The sequence below is a fragment of the Taudactylus pleione genome, unplaced genomic scaffold (genome assembly GCF_031769625.1).
Source record: "Taudactylus pleione unplaced genomic scaffold, aTauple2 ptg000007l, whole genome shotgun sequence".
In the NCBI taxonomy this organism is placed as follows: domain Eukaryota; kingdom Metazoa; phylum Chordata; class Amphibia; order Anura; family Myobatrachidae; genus Taudactylus; species Taudactylus pleione.
The window spans coordinates 3,709,182-3,730,576 of NW_028284410.1; the positions used below are offsets into that span (position 1 = coordinate 3,709,182).

General features: G+C 45.7%; 1 protein-coding gene across 3 annotated transcripts in view; it reads left to right on the plus strand.

The window, feature by feature from the left end:
- MAP7D1 (MAP7 domain containing 1) overlaps positions 1-21,395 on the plus strand; it is a 101,254-nt gene that overhangs the window by 78,348 nt on the left and 1,511 nt on the right. For all 3 annotated transcript variants that reach the window (XM_088460892.1, XM_088460757.1, XM_088460808.1), the window contains exons 12-17: positions 1,467-1,659; positions 16,199-16,303; positions 17,705-17,749; positions 17,951-18,014; positions 18,151-18,250; positions 19,979-20,196. In XM_088460892.1, the coding sequence (XP_088317018.1) occupies positions 1,467-1,659; positions 16,199-16,303; positions 17,705-17,749; positions 17,951-18,014; positions 18,151-18,250; positions 19,979-20,196 (725 nt within the window). The remainder of the gene's footprint in view (positions 1-1,466; positions 1,660-16,198; positions 16,304-17,704; positions 17,750-17,950; positions 18,015-18,150; positions 18,251-19,978; positions 20,197-21,395) is intronic.

The following is a 21,395-nucleotide window of genomic DNA, read 5'->3' on the forward strand; positions in this document are numbered from 1 at the left end:
AAAGTGTATATATAACTGGTATAGGTTTGCTCATAAAAGTATATTTTAAGATAACTTTATCTTAATTTTAAGATAGCTAGTGGTGAAATGGCCGTCGGCTTTCTGTACAGCTGCTGCTGTGTCCCATTTACTGTGTACTGTTACTATATTCGAGAACATAGATTGATACAATCTTACCACCTGTAGCCTAAAGGGGCCTATCCATTACACGACTTTTTGAATGATCCAACCAAAACCGGAAGTTTTTGGTTGCATTGTTCACAAAGTCGTGTAATAGATAGCCGGCAAGGACCAGCGATGCGAGTGCGCGCTGGATGCTTGCCGACCCCGACTATCTGGCGAACATGCTGGTCAACCTGACGACACTCGTTGGCTTCCACATGTTAGCCGATAGGGAGGTCGGTCTCCTGCACTGAATGACGTTCAGTGCAGCCACCGCATCCGGCAACCTGAAGGACTGAACGCTAGTTGTTCAGTTTTTCAGGTCGCGTAATGGGTAGGCCCCTTATCTCCTGTGAGTCAGAACAAACTGACAAAGCAAGGAGACTGTTTTAGGTTTCCCGATCACTGCATCAGCCGGCTATTACAGCCGTGCCTGTGAGGTACTGTTCAGTGTGTTCACGATAGACAAACACAGCCTGCTATTAATACGTGATAGTGTCATCTCATTCTACCGGTTATCGTCACGGGCGATTGTAATTGCCGCAATCCTAAGAGATCACATGTTAGGAGGAAACTGTTCCTAGGGAATACTGTGTCAGGAGGAAATTATTATTCCAATATATGTAATAGAAACATAAGCAGTGGTACACCATATACCACACGCAGCATATGGTCACATTTCATGTTCTCTGGTCCACATCAAAATCATGTTGTGGATATAAAGTCTGTCCATAATATATCTGGCTTTAGATATTACAATTAAAGACAAGTACACTGGATACAATATATACAAACAATGTATTTAATGATTGGTATCATTTCCGTTAAAGTCTGATTATCAGCACAGCCTCAACTACATAATATAAGCAATATAGCTGTTCTATTGACGGAGGTAAACTGGTTCATAATATTGAGACAGCAGCCGTAAGCGTTTAATAATTATTTTAATACACTATTTCTTTACTGTTACACATCTATATATTTTAATACTTCACCAACAGTTTGAAATTATACAATATTTTAATAGATAACAATAAAAGTATAAGTTTTAATATATTTTTTGGTTCAGAGATGCTTTCTTTTTTTCTTCTTCTTTGAAATTATTTGGGCATGAAGAGCTGTCTGGTGACATACTTTATATGCCACTCTCGTCCGTTTACTAAACCTTAAGTGCCCCCCACCTGAAGTAATTGCCCACACCTCTTGGTCCCAGAAAGGCCGCCTTTCCGTTTGGCTATGTGGTTATTGGGTTACCACAGCATTCATGGTCACTAAATGTAAATATAAACTCTTGCTTTATGTAGAAGAGAACAGGAAGAGCGAGCTTTGAGGGAGGCCGAGGAAACGCTTCAGAGGGAGGCAGAAGCCCAGCGGCTGGAGGAGCAGAGAAAGCTGGAGGAGGAGGAGAGGCGCCAGCGGGAAGAGGAACAACAGAGGAAAGAAGCTGAGGAAAGAGCCAAAGCTGAGCAAGAAGAAATGGAAAGAGTACAGAAACAAGTACGTACAAAGTAGTAACTATAGGCTGCCAATATATGATAGGAAAGATTCATACTGAAAATCAATACATGTCCTGGCTGTTTGTTTCAAACTACTAGAATCACATTGTTAAATGTAAATCTTGCACTACGCCGAGTCCTGCAGGGGCAGAGGAATTATTGACACGGATGTCCTGTTGCCTGATCATATGATAGAACCAGAACAGGTCACACAATATACTGTAATTGCATATGCTATACAAAGCTTTGCACCAAATACAATGATGTTGCTTTGCTGCCCCCTATTGGGATTCTACTGAATTTCAATTTATTTAAACTTCACCTGATTTTCTGTAATTTCGTATAAAACTGATGTACCCACATAATTATTTGTATTGTCTGTACTTCTGCATTTTAGCAAAAGGTTCCAAAGTACAAATTACATTATTCAAATAACAGCGGGGATTAACGCTGGAGCTATTCACTTATTCAGTATTTTCCCCGCCCTGTAAACCCACGTGTAACGTGCGGTAAGCCATAGATTCCACGTTATATGCAGGGATCTGTGGTTTACCTTGCATGTTAAATCCCAGAGGGTGCACTTAATATGTTTGTTTTTTTCTAGCAGCTCCTGAGATTGCTGGGGAAAAAATGTGCTTAAGATGTGGGCATGCGGGACCTAATTGTCAGCCCAGATCTTGAATAGGTCCGGACTGACCATTAGCTGCAGGTTAAAATTGAATCTGCCCCAATATTCTGCTGTTTCAAACTGAGTGCATTTGTTTTATACATTGCATACTACTTACACATTACAGAAACCGTGCCAGCTGTATAGTCCATTAGCAGAATCCATTTATCAAGTGGACTATACTCCTGTACAAAAATATAGTATTAGAACAATTTATCTGTAGTAATAACAGAGTGGGACTATAAATACTTTGGGGGCGATTCAAATGTTTTGCCGGCTTTTTATTTTTTTTAAGATGCCCATCAGAGCAATTCAGTTGCTCCGTCAGGACGCGATAGGCGCCGGCATTTCTGCTTGCACCCTCAGCAGGGTGCAAGCAGAAATGTGTGAAAAGCCCCCTGGTTAGGCGCGCTAACTGCAGTTAGCGCCCCCTAAACCCGGGTTGAAGAGGGCGATATTTAATGAGTGCCCACAACAATTGAATTGCAACACTGGGCGCTCATTAATTATCACAGCTTAAAAAACAATTGAATCGGCCCCTTTGTGGTTTTTTTGTTTTTTTTGTTTCATTTTTGGTTTGTGATATTTGTAGGTATGTTTCAATAGGAATCAATATTCCCATTCCCAACTCAATTTAAAACCTGTTAAAGTAAAAGGTAATTTTTTAAAGTTCTTTACCTTAACATTATATCATCCCAACAGTCATTTAACCTAAATAAGGGCCCCATTTAAGAATGTACCTAAATAACAGCAGCATATTTTGTTTAGTATCTCAGTGATACTAACGAATATGCCACTGGTATTCTACATTACTTACCTTTCCAGCGACAATCCCCCCTTCTCATCGGTGTCTTCTGCTCTGCAGCCTATCGCTTCCTGCAACGCGTTTCTGTGCGCATGACACTTTCACCCATTGGGAAAGGCTGCACTGGGTCCCCTTTGCCAGTAATGGGGACCGTATCGCTCTCGCCATCTAAAGATGGCGTAAGCGATACAGTGACAAACAGCGGTAATCTAGCCAATCTAGTTTACCACTGTTTTAGATATTGAAAGGACAACCCCTTTAGTGAGTCCTAAAGGGGTTATGTTTCGTTGATAAATGGAGTTCTAAGGGGTCTATTTACTAAGGAGTGTTAGGAGACAGTGAAAAGTGATAAGGTGCCAGCCAATCAACTCCCAACTGCCATCTCACAGGCTGTGTTTGAAAAATGACAGTTGGGAGCTGATTGGCTGGCACCTTATCACTTTTCACTCTCTCCTAACACTGTTTAGTAAATAGACCCCTATATCTCTTATCTATCACTTCTAGAGTGCACAGAAACTAGAGATGTGTCATGACAGCATCTGGTGACATACAACTGAATTGTTGATAAATAACATTGGGCCTAATTCAGAGTTGTACAGTATTGCACAGCTGCAATACTGAGGGAAAACGACACCTCCTGACGGCATTGGAGATCCGAGTGCTGCATCCTAAAATGCAGCATCAGATAAATCTGCAAGACCATAGGTTACTCAGATTGGCCCTCACAGCTCTGTAGTTTGGTACTCCCAGAAAATGGGGGTGACATGCCCCCTTTTCTGGGAACCTAGGCCGCCCCTGTCCCCAAACAGCCGCAATAGAAGAGAGGCACATGCACAGTACAGATCCTGCGTATGCGGCCATCTTCGAACAACAGAGTTGTATGCATACCATCAGGTTTGTGTACTACTCTAAATCAGGCCCAATGATCAGTATTCAAGTGTTCATGCAGCTGAAACACTTACCACAGGGTGAATGCAGCTAAAAGGGCTGTCACAGTACATGTGGCTTCTGTACTCCCTAAAGTAGTATGTTGTGGTTACTTATACTGTGGAAATCAATTATTTCTATAGTGATGTGATATTCTTTCTTTATCAGCCTTTTAGTGTACTTCACTCACTGCACCTGATGTCAAGCCCGTTCCTTTATGTCAGTGTGTGCATAGTCACATGGTTTCCTCATTGTATAGTGCAACAGACTATACTGATGCTATATAAGTAAATGTTAATTGTCAAAATAGTTCCCCTGTTAGCATGTGACCTTTCTATACGGTCTCCCCTCTCCTCTACAGCTTCCTCCCTGCCTCGCTCACTTCCTCATTATGGCGATATGTGGCCGGGGGCCAAACTAGAAATGGCATAGAGCCATACTCGCCAACGTGTCTGTGCCATTTCTAATCAATGCCCAGTAGGGCAGAGTACTAATTGTACTGGTAGAAATCTGGAACATTAGTCTGAGTTATACAGTATAAGATGATTTGGAAAATGAAATTATGACTACAAACTGCCTGAATGACACTAGTTATGAAGATATACTAAATATGTATTCTGAGGTGCATGATATTAGCAGAGTATTGCACAGGGCAGGACCCTGGGGTCCGTAACCTATTAGGTCCAGTGGAATGTGCGGGGTGCTGGGCGTTAGATGTATTTATCCAGCAGGTAGACAATACACTTGGCCAGAGTGTGTAGGATTTTAAGTGTGTTGCACAGGAGAATGGTTCTGTTGGCGGTTAGTCCACATGTGGTACAGCTTAACCAGATCTTAGGTTTATTTAACCAGATAGAACAATAAGTAGTATGATGCAGCCTGGAGCACAAGGGTATTGCTGGGCTTGTAGTTTGCCAGATAGTAAGATGACCTAAACCCCGGTGGTTAGTGGCACTATAACCCCATTATGTAAGCGGTGGTGGTACAGGGTACTTGCGGTGCCCGTAGGGCTCTGTACGCCTCTGCCTGCAGGAGTCTTAGAGGCGTTGCTCCTCTGGAATGCCGGGGAGGAAAGACTTGCCTACAGGACATGCATGCACCATAGCGCATGTCAGAGTTTAGGCCTCCTGCTGAGCGGTGACGGGTCCTAGAGACTGCGACTCTTGTTACCTTGCAGTGAATGGCGGTGGGCAGCACTGAGCACTCCTCATCCAACACATCTGGAACTTAAACCACCATCATTTAAATTAATGTTAAATATTTTGTTTTTGACAGTAGTGTCCTGTTTGTAAACAAGTAAGCTATAATCAGGTGTAAAGAACATGGTGGTCATCATCTAATAGTTTTACAGCAAACCTGAAGGGAGAGTGTACAGAACTAGTCAGTTAAAATATATAAAAAGATGACCAGCCATAGCCAGGTCTATAGATTTATATAATGCATATATAAACACAGGGGACTAGTTGTTTGCAATTGTTCCCAATATCATAGGCGCGATACGCAGTCATCAAAGCTGTATTTGCAACCATAAGCAAAGTGATAACTATTTTAAGATGTGTGCCGGTCAGCATTATACACTTAGGGGCCTATTTATCAAGAAGCTTTTTTTCATAAACTTGTGTAGAAATTGCAGTTTCTGCATAATGTTCTGAATTGTTATGCGCTAATGGCACTGTGCAGGAGATTTCACAGAAATATCAGTCAGAGTGCTAATTATCACTGCACATCACAGTCCCCATTAATATCAATGGGACAACGATGTGACCCTTATTGCCATTTGGAGTTTGGCCCCGTTAGTTTATACCAACTTCATATGGTGTAAACTGCTTTAAGCCTATGGAGGCTTCATGAGCCTCCGGCTGATGGCGAAAGCTAACCGTGTACACATGCGCAGTGTCCACTTCCCCCGGAAAATGCCAGGGATATAACTTGCAAGGACAGCGGTTACCAGCATTTATGCCATTATAAGTACATAGGCCCCATAATCACACGTGACCTCATTTTACACCTTTACTTTTATGTGCAACAAACACATTCACTATTTTGCATTGTCAGTAGCACAATCCTTAATGGCCAATCATAAATGGTTCCCTAGTGCTGGCGACCTTCATCATCCATCCGGCACGAACAGCGCATCACGGACAAGGCAGGCAGATATAAGGATAGCTAGACAGCTCTCTGTGTCATCTGCCGGTAACATCGAAACCTTAATCTCCCTGCACAGGACTATCAAAACATATGCAACCAAAATTATTTTAGAACATTGAATATGTATTAACTTTTTATCCTTACAGGTATTGTGCTCACGTATTATTTAGTGTTAACTCCATATAGCACATATCACTTACAAGCGCTCTTTATTTTAGTTCTTCGACCCTCATCATCCTTTATTTACACTGCCCCTGACCACCCACAAATAATGAAGCTTTCTCAGGCATAAATATGCTTTTTTCCCGTACTGTACTTGGCTTACATTAGAGCTCCTCTGTCCCGCCTATCCGGACACAAGCAGATGTAAGTTGCAAGATCTAAAAGCATGTGCTTACTGTTATGGGCATGCACCTGGCGTTGTACTTACTGGGCCCAGAGTGTTATACCAACAGGCCTGAACATACGAGATCTGCCTAAATAGTTTGGTGAATGGTCTGATATATCTGTATGCAACGCTTGCAACAAGGTCGCTCATGTGCGCTGACATACATGGACATGTCTGGACCTACCCCCAGTCAGGGTTTGCCCGAAGCCACCACCGCACTGCCATTGTATTCATTTCAACAGACTGTCACGAGCAGTGTGCTTTGAACAGCAATTCAATGTTGCCAAGCAGCCATTGCTGGCATACTCCTGACCACTTAAAGTCCTGATGAAGAAATTATAATCTACAGTCGATGACTCTGAGCATAAGATTTTCAGTTTCCCATTGATTGACTGAGCAAAGCAATTGCATTTAATAAGAGGAACTTGGGACGGTGATCTTTCTTACTACTAGTGCTATATGCACTCACATTAATTAGGGCAGCAACCTAAACTGTATACTTTTTATTGAGTACTGTTTATTATTACCAGTTATTCATATAGCGCACACATATTCCGCAGCGCTTTACAGAGAATATTTGGTCATTCACATTCCTACCGCATGCTTACACACATAGACACAAGGCTTCATTTTTGTTGGGAGCCAATTGGCCTACCAGTATAATTTTGGAGTGTGGGAGGAAACCCAAGCAAGCACAGGGAGAATATACAAACTCCACACAGGGCCATAGTGGGAATCGAACCCACAACCTCAGCAGTAATTCTAACCATTACAGCGTCTGTGCTGCCCATTCTGCGAATTATCACAATTGTTTTACTATTTATATGTGCAATATATGTTTGTCTTATTAAATATTTTTATGGTTAAGAGAAATCTTTATTATTGATCAGTCAAGCATATGTAATTGTACCTACACTAGCGCAGTTCCTTCTTTTTTCAGTGTATCTTGCAAATGACAGCTAGAAGCTGATTGGCTGGACCACTTCTCCACCTTATTTCTCTCCAAGGCTTGATACATTCCCCTTATGTGAGAAGATACTAGAGCTCAATAGTGTCTGTGTTGCTCCAGACAAATATAATATTTTGAGTCCCAGTGGCTGTCCTGGGTTCAGTAATAGGGCTGTATTCTCTTAACTTTTTAGTCTTTTCTCTGTGGCTGCCATGTATTGTGTTCTCTCTATGCTTGTACTTTCAGCTTCTGTGAAGTTGAGCCAGTTGTATTAACATCTGGTGGCAGTTTAGTGCAGTTACAAGCTGCTATGTGATATCTGTTCAAATATGCTCACTGAATAGATCCTTCTGGTCCTACCACTGACATTCTTATGATCTATAAAACTCCTGTATTACTTCTAATCTGAAATCTGGTCAAAGCTCGTAGTTGTTATGACCCTTCCTAACTTGTGTCTAACTATGGAAGTGCTCCATATTTTACAAGGGATATAGTTTATATTCCGGCTATCTGGATGCTGGTGCTCAGAATGCCGGCGCCGGAATCCCAATGCCAGTCAGAATCCTGGCACCGGCATCTCAACGGCAAGTATTTGGGGTTAGGCACTAGGGGGACGGTTAGGGTTAGGCTGCGAGGGGAAGGTTAGGTTTAGGCTGCAGGGAGGGTTAGGGATAGGCTTAGGATACCTACTGACAAGCTTAGTTGACAAAATAGCACACCATACTGCTAGTTTATCAAGCTTTGGTACAGTATTCACCGGACGCAGAGGAAGCACTTGACAAAGTGCATGACTGGTACCTACCAAGTTTTGGTCTCAAACAACAGTTCCTTCAGGGATTTCTCACCTTGTATAGCAATCTCATTTTAGCAGTGGGTTCCTCGTCTTTAAACTTTGATCTATCAAATGGGACCAGACAAGGGTGTCCTCTATCCACTTATATTTTTTCCAGCAACGGAGCTCCTGCTGTAAAAAATTAGGACTGCTCCTTCTATTACAGGAATTGTGGGGAAACAGTCGGGAAGCCGATGGATGGAATCCCGACCGCTGGCTTCCCGACCGTATAATCCCGGCAAGGGTTAATTGACCGACGCCTGTCATTTTCCCTATGCCGGGAGCCCGACACCCGGCTTACCGATCGAAGGTAAGCCGGGCGCTGGATGCGGACAGCCGCGGGGTGGGGAGGGGAGGGCTAGGTTTAGGGTTCCCGAGGGGGACTTAGGGTTAGCCACCCCCCCTGGGAGGTTAGGTTTAGGCTAGGGGAAGGGGGGGGGTTAGGGTTAGGCACACCCCCCGGGGGACTTGGGTTTAGGCGGCGGGGAAGGGGGGTTTTCTCACTTTCAATTGACACCCATTTATTTATCACAAGCGGTCAGGAGGTTGCTCGTAACAATGTCATAAGCCACTATGTTGATCTCACTATGCCGGAGTCGGGATCTCAACACGGGTGAAATGCTACTTTTCACCCATTTGGGTGTTATAACTTTAAATAAGCCACTTGCCATCATGTTTACCCCATATTGCTCCTTTTACAGCCCTTATGTCCCCTGCTGTTGAAAACAGCTAGTCTAACCAATCTAAATGGGAACTGGACCTGCAAGTTTCCCTGAGAATTGGAATATAATTTTTCCAGGATTTATTTAAAATGTCCAAATGCATCAACCACTTCAAAATGTTGGTGAAACTTAAATCATAAGCTATACAATATCCCAGACAAGCGTCATAATAATGACACAAATCTATTGAGTAGCTAAAATGATACTTCCCCCTTTACTAGTAATAGCTATTATCCACCACTTCCCATCACAGCGTAAATCACGTGACCACTATATAGCTCATTGTGTATACTAATTACTACCAGAGGTGGCTTAGCCCTATACTGGAAGAAGTCATTCTCCCTATTCTTCTAGCTAACTTTCAGCAGAGTTATGGTATGAAAACTTTAGGGATAAAGTATTCCATGTGACAATATTGATCACTCAGCCTCGTCATGTCCTAGTTCTGACTCCAATGACAATCTTATTGGGAGTTTCTACTTCAGGGTACCTTTCTACCACAGGATACCTTGGGGTATAGGTGTGACGTCAGTCGCTGGGCACCATAGAGTTAAGCTTTTCAGCCTCCCAGGATGCACTAGGGTCCCCCTCCTATACCCCGCCCCCGAGCCAAGGCACCCCAGTTTAGTTTGGTGCCCGGCCGGCGTCGGGTGCACCTGTCGCAGTGGGGGCTAGAAGAGCCCCTGAAGCTTTCTTCAGTGCAGCTGTGGCTGCACATCTGGATGTACAGCATGGACAGTCAGTCCTGACGTCCATGCTGTCTTCCCTACACCCCCGCCGGTACCAGAACGCCGGTACCGATCCGGGGATGCTGGTGAGCATCTGGGGTCACAGCTAGCGGTGACCCCAGATGTTCCGGACCATGGCCGGATCCAAGGGGGACAAAGGTAAGCAGCGGGGTCCCGCGGTGGGTCCCCGCTGGTCACATGGTCCTAAGTCCCCAGGCAGGGGGCTCCCTGGGGACTGGCTGCAGCGTGGAGCCAGGCGACCAACCTGCGCTTTCCACTACCCCCTGGGACAGCGGACCGCAGCAGAGCGGTAGCGCTGCGGCGTCCCAGGGGTTAAATGCATGCCAGGGGAGCGCGCCTTCCCTGTCTCACAGCCGGCGCCTCCCCCGCTGCACACAGCCCTCTCTGCATGCTGCCGACTGGTCCTGTGGCAGCGCTCCTCCCCCAGGCCAGCCTCCTCTCTGCTCCTCGGCGGCCATCTTCTCCAGAACGCATGGTGAACGCTGCTGGAAGCGCTGGACGGAAGCATCGTGGTCTGGGTCCCCCCGCATACCTCTCCTCCCCTGTGGCTCAGGTCTGTGTATGCAGCGCTGTGTCCTACCAGGCCCTGTGTCTGTGTAGTTGAGTGATCAGCGCTGTTAGTGCAGGAATTGTTATTTCTCTGCATTGTATGTGACTGTGCTAGCGCTGCCTGTAACTTTTCTTCTCTAAACTGTCAGCTTTATTACTGTCCCTGTTCTTTCTGCTAAAGCCCTTGCGGTGCGGTGCTGCAGGGTGGTCTCTCGCCTATTTAATACTTAATTGGTGAGAGAGGTCACATACGTGGTGCCATCATGTCTGAAAGTGATTTTCCCCTCCGGCTACAGTGTACCACGTGCAAAGTACCGTTAGCGGAGGGGGAGGGTAGCGCGGAGGGCCTTTGCCGGCAGTGTTTGTCCATGGCGCGGCCTATTACGGTTACAGCACCGGTACAGGAGCCGCCCTGGGCTTGTTTCGCTCAGGCGTTAACAGCTTTAGTGGGCCAGTTAGCTCCGCAGCCCGCGTTTACTCCGATGGGTTTGTCCCAGCAGTCTGTGGTGTCGTCACCCATGCAGGGGTTCCCACGACAATTGGTGGTACCCCACAGTCTCCCTATTTCCCCGCTCCCGGGTTCTCAGGAGCCAGCGTGGGTTAACTCCCTGACGAGTTCTGTACAGCACTTGTCGGATGTGTTGCAAGGGGAGTCTGTGATGCGGCCTCATAAAAGGCCGGTGGCGTCTCTGTCCGCTCCTTATGAGGATGACGAAGGGACGTCTGATGATGGGGAGATTCTGGATCCTTACGATCAGGAACCTCTCCATACTAAGGACGCTGATGCTAAGTCCAAAGTATATATTCCTGGACTTATTCGGGCGGTCCGCACAGCCTTGGTGATTGAGGACGAAGTTCCCCCAGCGGCTAAATCTAAGTATGCCTTTTTCAAAGATGTGAAGTGCGATGCCACAGTCTTTCCTCTTTCGGGTCAGTTGGTGGACCATTTAGAGGAGGCGTGGAAACAGCCTGGCAAGCGATACCAGCCGCAGAGACGCCTGGCGGTGGCTTATCCGTTCGCGGATAATTATTTTGCTAAGTGGGAATCCCCTCCACAGGTGGATTCTCACGTGACCCGTCTTGTCCGTAGTGCCACATTGCCGATGCCATCCATGTCTTCCCTTAAGGATGCTACAGACCGCAAGGTAGAAATCTGCCTGAAGTCCGCTTATTCCCTTGCAGGGGGGGCAGCACGGCCGGCTATGGCCATTTGCTGGGTTGCCAGAGCGATGGAGCGCTGGGCGGATTCATTAGAGGCTTCTTTTGAATCCGACTGTCCGGCCGAACAGGCAGAGTTGATTGGCAATCTCCGTGATTCGGCCACCTACATCAACGAGGCGGCTCTAGACATTAGTACTCTGGTGTCTAGAATTTCTTCAGCAGCGGTAGCTGCTCGTCGCACCTTGTGGCTGCGATCCTGGAAGGCGGACGCAGATTCCAAGAAAGGTCTGGAAGCGTTGCCGTTTACCGGAGAAGTTCTCTTCGGTCCGGATCTGGATAAGATTGTGGCCACGCTGGCGGCAGCCAAATCTGCTTGTCTCCCGTCGGCCGCTGCTCCTTCTGGTTCTGGACCATCGTCCTTTCGGTCATCTAGGGCCCAGGGCAGGCCCAAACCACAGTCGTTTCCTCGACAGGCTGGCCCTAAGAAATCGGTCAAGCCCCGGAAGCAGGCATGGAGTACCAGACGTCCGGCCCCCAGGCCAGATGACAAGCCTGCGGCCTGACGGTCCGGGCCTCCCTTTGGGGGATCCCAGGGTGGGAGGCCGCCTGCTACAGTTCGCCCAGTGTTGGTCGACCACTACGACAGACACTTGGGTTCTGGAGGTGGTTTCCCACGGATACGCCCTCTCCTTCCGGCACAGACCCCCGGCTCGCTTCTTCACCACGGGTCTACCATCAGACCGGAACAAGGCTACGGAGCTGCGGAAGGTATTGCACACTATGCTCCAGGCTGGAGTTATATTGCCTGTTCCATTCTCCCAGAGGGGCCAGGGTTTCTATTCAAATCTATTTTTGGTACAGAAACCCAATGGGTCATATCGTCCGATTCTCAACCTCAAAGCGCTCAACAAGTCTTTGCGGGTCCCGAAGTTTCGGATGGAGACCCTACGGTCCATCATTCTGGCGCTGGAACCTGGGGACTACATGGTGTCATTGGACATACAGGATGCTTACCTTCATGTCCCTATTCTTTGGCGCCATCAACAGTTCCTCAGGTTTGCAATCCGCAGCGACCACTTCCAGTTTCGGGCGTTACCTTTTGGCCTGGCAACAGCACCACGTGTTTTCACCAAGGTGATGGCGGTCATGGCGGCTTCTCTGCGGCTGCAGGGAGTCCGCATGTTGCCGTATTTGGACGACCTGTTATTGGTGGCAGGATCTCCAGAGCTCCTGTTACGCCACTTGGACCTGACCATTGCACTGCTGCAACGGCACGGCTGGCTAATCAACTGGCAGAAGTCCACTCTAATCCCGTCTCGGAGGATTCTGCATCTTGGAGCCTTATTGGACTCGGGACAGCAAAGGATCTTCGTGACGGAGGACAAGATCTCTGCTTTACAGTCAAGGGTGCGCAGTTGCCTGCACAGCCGCCGGGTGTCCTTACACTCGGCGATGAGGTTACTGGGCTCCATGGTGTCGGTGTTCGACATGGTGGAATACGCCCAGTTTCACTCCAGACCTCTGCAGCACCTGATCCTGTCCAAGTGGAACGGGCTGCCTCAGTCTCTGAAGTCCCAGACGATTGTGCTCACCCCGGAGGTTCGCCTGTCCCTTGCGTGGTGGTTACAGACGATCCACCTCAACAAGGGACGTCCGTTCTGGGTTCCAAATTGGGTCCTGTTGACAACGGACGCCAGTCTTCGGGGCTGGGGAGCAGTTTCGGGTCCACACTTGTTCCAGGGCAGGTGGACGCCGACAGAAGCGGAGCTTCCAATAAATATCTTGGAACTCCGTGCGGTCTTCAATGCTCTCCAGCAGGCACAGCGGTTTCTCCAGGGTCGCCCGGTGCAGGTCCAGTCGGACAACGCTACCACCGTGGCCTACATAAACAGGCAAGGAGGAACTCGCAGTCGGGCGGCTCTCGTAGAGGTCTCTCGGATTCTGGTTTGGGCGGAGCGCAATCTTTCGGCCATATCAGCGGTCTTCATCCCGGGAGTGCTCAATTGGGAGGCGGACTTTCTTAGTCGCCAAGACGTTCATCCGGGGGAATGGTCCCTGCACCCGGACGTTTTTCAACTACTGGTGGACAGGTGGGGTCTTCCAGAAATCTACCTCATGGCGTCCCGGCACAACAACAAGTTGCCGGTGTACGGGTCTCGCACAAGAGACGAAGGGGCGTCTCTGGTGGATGCTCTGTCCGTCCGGTGGACGTTCCGGTTCGCATACCTGTTCCCTCCGGTCTCCCTTCTTCCACGGGTAATCCGGAAATTCAAACAGGAAGGAGGGACGCTCCTGTTGATAGCTCCCGCATGGCCCAGACGGCACTGGTTCTCAGACCTTCAGGGTCTGTCCGTGGACAGTCCTCTGCGGTTGCCGCTACGACCGGACCTTCTGTCTCAGGGTCCTTGCCTTCACCCGGACCTGACTCGGCTGTCTTTGACGGCGTGGCTGTTGAGACGGTCATGCTGAGGTCCCGGGGGTTTTCCAGCTCTGTGGTGCGTACCATGTTACGAGCTCGGAAACCGTCTTCCGCGAGGATATACCATCGCGTGTGGCATACGTTCTTCCCGTGGTGTCGACCGAGAGGTTATGCACCGCGGGAGTTTCGTCTGTCTCGGATTCTCGCCTTCCTGCAAGCGGGACTAGATCATGGGCTTCGCCTTGCTTCTTTGAAGGTACAGGTTTCGGCCCTATCTGTCTGGTTTCACCGTAGGATTGCTACAATCCCGGATGTGCGCACCTTTATGCAGGGTGTTGTCCGCATTCAGCCGCCCTTTGTTCCACCTGTGGCGCCTTGGGATTTGGCTGTGGTCCTGAGGGCTCTCCAAGGACCGCCGTTTGAACCACTGGGCTCAGTGGATCTTAAATGGCTAACAGCTAAGACTGTTTCCCTTCTGGCCATTGCATCGGCCAGACGTGTTTCTGAGTTAGGGGCTCTTTCTTGTAGACCCTCTTTCTTGGATTTTCATGGGAACAGGGCAGTGCTCCGCACTCGGCCCGAGTTTCTTCCCAAAGTTGTTTCCCAGTTTCATGTTAACGAGGAAATAGTTGTTCCGGCCTTTAACTCACCGGGTCTTTCCGTGGGTGAGGCCTCTTTGGATGTTGTGCGGGCCTTAAGGACTTATGTTGACCGCACTTCTTCGTTTAGGAAGTCGGACGCTTTGTTTGTCCTCTATGGCTTCCGTAAAAAGGGTTGGCCTGCTTCAAAGCAAACTTTGGCAGCCTGGATCCGTATGGCTATTTCTGAAGCTTATCTTCATGAAAGCCTACCGGTCCCACCTCATTCCACTAGGTCTGTGGGTCCTTCGTGGGCAGCTCGACGTGGTGCCTCGGCAGTTCAGATCTGCAAGGCTGCTACGTGGTCCTCTGTCCATACCTTCGTGAGGTATTACAGGTTTGACACCTTCGCCTCTCAGGATGTTTCCTTCGGACGGCGGATTCTCCTTTCTGCACAGGAGCGTCCCCACCCTTAAAGGATACTGCTTTGGGACATCCCCAAGGTATCCTGTGGATACCCTATGGACCCTGAAGTAGAAAATATGAGATATGGTAAGAACTTACCCTTGTTATCTCTATTTCTACGAAGTCCATAGGGTTCCACAGGACTCCCGCCCTGTCGCACCTGTGCTGCAGATGGGCTTTGCTCTGGTCACCGGTTTTCCGTCTCCCTCTGGTGAGAATGTGATTCTTGTATGTGTCCAGATCTTTTTTTCTCTCTCTTCCTTCTCCTCCTCCGGCCTATGGCTTGATAACTAACTGAGGTGCCTTTGCTCGGGGGCGGGGTATAGGAGGGGGACCCTAGTGCATCCTGGGAGGCTGAAAAGCTTAACTCTATGGTGCCCAGCGACTGACGTCACACCTATACCCCAAGGTATCCTGTGGAACCCTATGGACTTCGTAGAAATAGAGATAACAAGGGTAAGTTCTTACCATATCTCATATTTTTTCCTGCCTTGGGTACGTTTTGCTTTTCATTATGTGTATGTTCACCCACCCTACTTAATGCCTTCTTACGGTCTCCTTTTTTTCACCCTCCATTCCCCAATTCATATTGTTAGCTATTCAATTGTATTCTCGTGTTTGATTCATCCTTACCTATTCTATAATATAAGATCTCTGAATACAAAAATGTATTGATTTAAGAAACAAAAAGCATTTATAAACAAAATGGGAGGTTTGGCCCAGACTCATTAATCGTGCACTAGAATGTCGGAAACAACCAGTGTTGCGTGCTCCCGCTGGTTGTATGACATCAGTCATCGCCCGAACCTGCTGGTCAATCTGCCGATAACGACAGATTGGCCAGGTTCGGGGATTATGGAGGGTACCTACACTGAACGATATATCATTCAGTGTAGGCAGGGGTTGGGAAGCGACTGTACGATTACGTTGTCCCTAGTCGGCATGTGGATGTGCGCCTCCAGGTGCACTATAATCTTTTATATATAACAGCGGTGGTTTATATTATAGCACCTCGCTTTTCAGTGTCTTGCTTATGCTAGACAGCCTATGATTAATATCCGTAGAATATTGGTCTATGGCTCAGACAAAATGTGTAACAATTTTGGACATCTCCTCATTATATACTTTTCAGGACGTACTTGGAATGTACTTCCTTTAATAAACTTTGAATATTATTACAGAAAGAAGAAGCCGAAGCCAAGGCCCGAGAGGAAGCAGAGAAGCAACGCTTGGAGAGAGAACAGCATTTCCAGAGAGAAGAGCAGGAGCGTCTGGAACGAAAGAAGGTATTGGCCAATGCTTTGCGCTCGCACTATTCTCTCTCAGTGCAGCTGATTTACAGTAAGGAGCAAATCCAGCTTCTGGGTTAAATTCTGCCCCTGGAGAACCCATTTTGTCCTGGGGAAAGGTACAATATCCAACCTTATTTAGAGATGTGAGGGGGAGGAGCCTAGACCAGTTCGTGTGTGTGGGTGTGTGTGTGGGTGGGTGGGTGTAGGTGTAGCTCGGCAGACCGTGTCCTATTTGCAATGCACGCAATAAAGTGTTTGCATTTGCAGCCATTGTAGTGCAACATGATTTGACTGTAATTGTTGTACTTAACCCCGATATTATTTATGCTACATTTAATATTGCTGCCTTTGTGATTATATTACGCATTCCTTATACAGCACTTTCCACAAGTCTCTGTGCAGCTCCACCATATGCAGTCAGGAATGGGTCAGTTTCCTGGGACACTCACATGTACCTCAAATGTGGATCTCTGAAATGACTGCTAGTACCATAGCACTCTAAGAGGTTTTAAGCGTCCCAATTGTGGAACACTGATATAATATACTGTTTGCCATTCAACATCCCTGGCTTCAGCTCACAGTATCCCTTGCATTGCGCTATGCTTTCTGTCTCCATTCTAACGATAGCTTTAGATGATTTTTAAAGTGATGTATCTGGGGAAAGAGTAGGGGGACAAATTCATATGAAGTGCTACAACATCTGTGATCAGCCAAATTATCACGGTGTTTACTAAGAGTTGATGATACAGCTGTGGCAGGGAATGATCTCATCTAGAGAAAATGTAATGGTCTGGTCACTAGAGGATGTTATGACTGGTGTGTGACAAGTCCAACAATGATAAAAGGCATGATCAAAATAATGTATATTCTGATGATAATTATTTGTAACCATGGTTATATCAAAATCTGTATCAGTGTTTAGTAAGTGTGTACTGTGTGTAGTACATGTATTGGGATACAACATGTTGCATTTGTATATAGTAGAACTTTGTGGCACCAGGCAGTACCTTACAACATATTACACACGCATATATGGAACAACTAGTTGTGTTCCTATAGAATACAAAGGTGGTCTCTGACCTTAGTACTAGTGCTGCACATATAGATCTGTTTGGCTGAACCGACCCAAAATGTCAGTTATTTGCCAATCACACAAACTAAGCGATGACCTATTACAGACAATGGGGTCTATTTACTAAGCCTTGGATGGAGATAAAGTGAACTGAGATAAAGTCCCAACCAATCAGCTCCTAACTATCATTTTTAAAACACAGCCTGTGACCCCAGTATCACTCATGCCACAACATTTTACTACATATAGTTTTTTGTTTTAGTACTAAAAGAACATTTATATTCTGATAGTGAATATGGAATTTTGGTGTTTGTATATTTCAGCGCCTTGAAGAAATAATGAAAAGGACAAGGAAATCAGATGCTTCAGTGAGTACAGTAACCTGTTTGTTATATAAATATGTAATACAACGCTGAGAGTACTGCTAGTTTGTTACTGCACATACTAAAGGGAGCAATAGACAAGCCGGTAGTACACAATAGTGGGATCCCTGGAAAACAAGTTCCCACCACCAATAGCAGCAGGTAGTTTACATGCCTGACCCTGTAATGTGTACTTTATCTCTGCAGAAGAAGGAGGACAAACAATCACTGAATGGAAAAGAGACCAATCATGAGTCTGTTCCCAACAAAGGTAATTACCTAAAATTGTGGCTGCAGTTTAATAGACATTGAACATAGCCTCCTTATTCCTGCTGTCTAGTATATTTAGAAGAATGATGCAGTCCTGTGTTGCACTACAATTGTTTTTCTATGTACATTGGTTGCAGATGAAGCAGTCTCCTCAGACGTCATTATGAAGATTGAGCTTCCAGAGAAGAAAGTGGTGCGGATACAAGACAAGATAGCAACATCTGACATACCTCAAGGGTAAGTGTCAGTATAGACATCTGCAGCTGCCTCCTCTAACTCCTCTTGTCTCATCTCTATATATTCCCATGTTTTGTTATGGCAGACACTGGGCATTGTAATTGGTCTTCCATGTTATGTGTTGGTCCAATAAAGGAATATCACTCCAGGCATCTGTACTCCTGCACGAAAGTAACATGTGATGTGCACTTAGACTAGTGGTTTCACGTGTACAGTCTTGTCAGTTCATATTGAAATTGCGTTTTACTTTTTATTTTTTTATCTACCAGACTTCTTTTGCAGTGAGCCATTTTCCCTATTAGTGGAATCCTATAAGAAGGAAAATATTTAACCACTGCCTGTATTTAGTTTTGGAGAACGTTATGAAAAGGTCACTCTATATAAATGTATTTCTGTAGGAAAACAAAGGCATTTGGCCAAAACTACATCTGTTGCAATTACTTTTTGGACTGGAGCAATATTAATGAGAGACTGTGTAGTGTTTGGTCAACCCATAAAATGGCTGTCTTATCTGGGTATTATGAGACCTACTTTAGTGTTCCCGCTAGACCGCAGGCAAGGCAGGGCGCTGAGGGTGCGGGCAGGGAATCTCTGGACACGCCCCCAATTCATCACACCTTGGGACATCCCCAGCACTTACGGAGGTGCTGGGCTTTCCCCAAAGTTCTCCACCTACAGTGAATAGATGCCGTGCACATGCGGAGATCAGTCACCGCAACTTTTCCCACCCGCGGGGATACTGTGGCCCGCTGATGGGGAAGGCATAGGGCAGACTGTTTTAGTGGAACGCTGCTAAAGGGCAGGGTTCATTTTGCCCCTTTAAAATCGAACAGGGTGCAGCACCCCGCTAAAGCATCCTAGCGGGAACACTACTTCTTTATTTATACCAATGTCCTTTTCATACTGGTGTGACATGTCCCCATTAATAGTTACAGCCTGTGATATCGGTGAAACTGATGGACATCATGTAAAAAGCTGTTTCTTTTCTTTTTTCATAAAACGATGTAAACTCTGCAGTTTCTGAATCATTTTATTCTTCCTATGTACTGTATTAAATGCACAAAGCAGGAGGTGTCACAGATCGCTGTCCCTGTTATTCTCAATGGGGATTACGACCTCTGTCCTGTGTACCAAACTCAAAAAAGTTAAGCTTTTTGGAGTTTGGTCCAGTAGTTTACACCATCTTCCGATCTCTCTCCCGCAGTCTCCGGCTGGTGGCGGAAGCTGACACTGTGCGCATGCGCGGTGTCTGCTTCCACAGAAGTCGTTCATAAACATGAAAGACTTCTACAAAATGCCAGGGATATAACTTTCAGGGGTAGCGGTTACCACAACCACCGTCCCTGCGAGTTTCCCTTTGTACATAGCGAGAATATTTTAATTAAAATGTAAAATATCACCCGTGGTATGGAACCTTAATAATCGTGCCATTTCCATGATTATTATTACATAGGTTCCTTAGCCCCTTTTAAATTTCTGCATTTATGCTGTTTGTGTTTCATAAGATTTACATATCCCCAAAATGTATGATAATTTGCCAATCCCATGTGACAACCTTGCTACACGTAAAAGGAAATAGTAGTATAGCACTATGTCATTAAGAAAGATTTTCCAGTGTGATGGTCTTAACAATACTGTACACGTTCTCTAAACTATAATAAAAAGAAACTTGTAGAGTTTTCATTTTACATTTATATAGTTAATACATTTTTCTGTCCTTTCATTCAGGCTGCCTGCATCTATGGTGAATGGGCTACAACCTTCAAAACAGGAAAATGGCTTCTCCTCTAAAGAATCATCCCCTGCATTTGAGGAGGTGATAACGCTGTCTGAAATAAGCAGTTCTAATGGTGAGAAGGTTATTCCACCTGGAAATCCCATAATTGCTTTTGCAGGCAAGGATTCTTTTATACAGAAATCAACTGTCCAGCCCCCACAAGTAGCAGGTAAGCTCTCATAATGCAGTGCTAATGGGTCATGTAGATTTATGTAAGGAAAATAAAGAATTGGTAAGTTATAATGTAAAAAAAAAAAAAGCCTCTTGTATGAAACATTCCAACATTTTTTTTTCATTTTTCTAAAACCCGAGAAGGCTCACGAAAGTGTTGCTTTTCTGTAAGACTGAGTAAGCACGGCATCCAGTCACATTGTCAGCAGTTACCATGTAGACACCACAATATTGACATGGCTCAACATGTCGACGTCTTCAGAATGTCAACATCGGAAACGTCGACATGCTCAGAATCCCAATGATTAGGGTTAGGTGTGGCCTTTAGGGTTAGGTAGTACGAGGAGGTTAGGGATAGGCACTTGGGAGAGGGCTAAGGCTTTAGGGGTAGGGGACAAATACTCACTAGAACCGCTACGTGTGTGCCAAAACTGCTAGTCCCATGACTGCCGGGACCCAGAACACCCCTCTGCTGTTGGGACAAGATAAACGACAACTGGGCCACCAGGGACGTTAGGATGACATTCTATCATTCCGACATGCCATCTGTGTAGACAATGATGAATGTTGACATACTAAGCATGTCGACATGAAAACTGTTGACCTAACATACCAGATGTCTTTATTTTTTTTTTCTATTTAGCAAATTAAATATTATGCACTTTGTAATTATTACAGAAATCCAATGATCTTTGTAATTCCATCATTCTGCTGACTTAACATTGTCGATGCCTTTTTGATGTGTCCTACATGTAGCATTTAACCAACATTTAGGTTTTCTGTTAATGCGCACACTTTGTGTTGTCCATGCTGACAGCATTATTTTCATTCATTTTGAAACTATGGACACATTTTATTTATTATTGCAAAATGCTCTATTATATTTTAGAAATAGGTTTTATTTGTGCATTCATTCTCCTGGGTATTTTTTTATTTAGAATAGGACTGAAATAAAATCAACAGAACGATCCATATAATCATATTTTCTGCACCTCAGCTGGTCTATTGTACAATGTTCTTAGGCAGATATTTATATTCAAAGCAAAACGATCGTCATACTATACTGCTTTAGTATGCACTTATATTATAATTACGTTTTCAAAATTATTTTTATTAGGATTAAGTATAGTTTTTTGTTTACATTTTAACGTATTAATGGGCCTGTTATAGTTTTCCTCATAATCTTATTGTCTACAA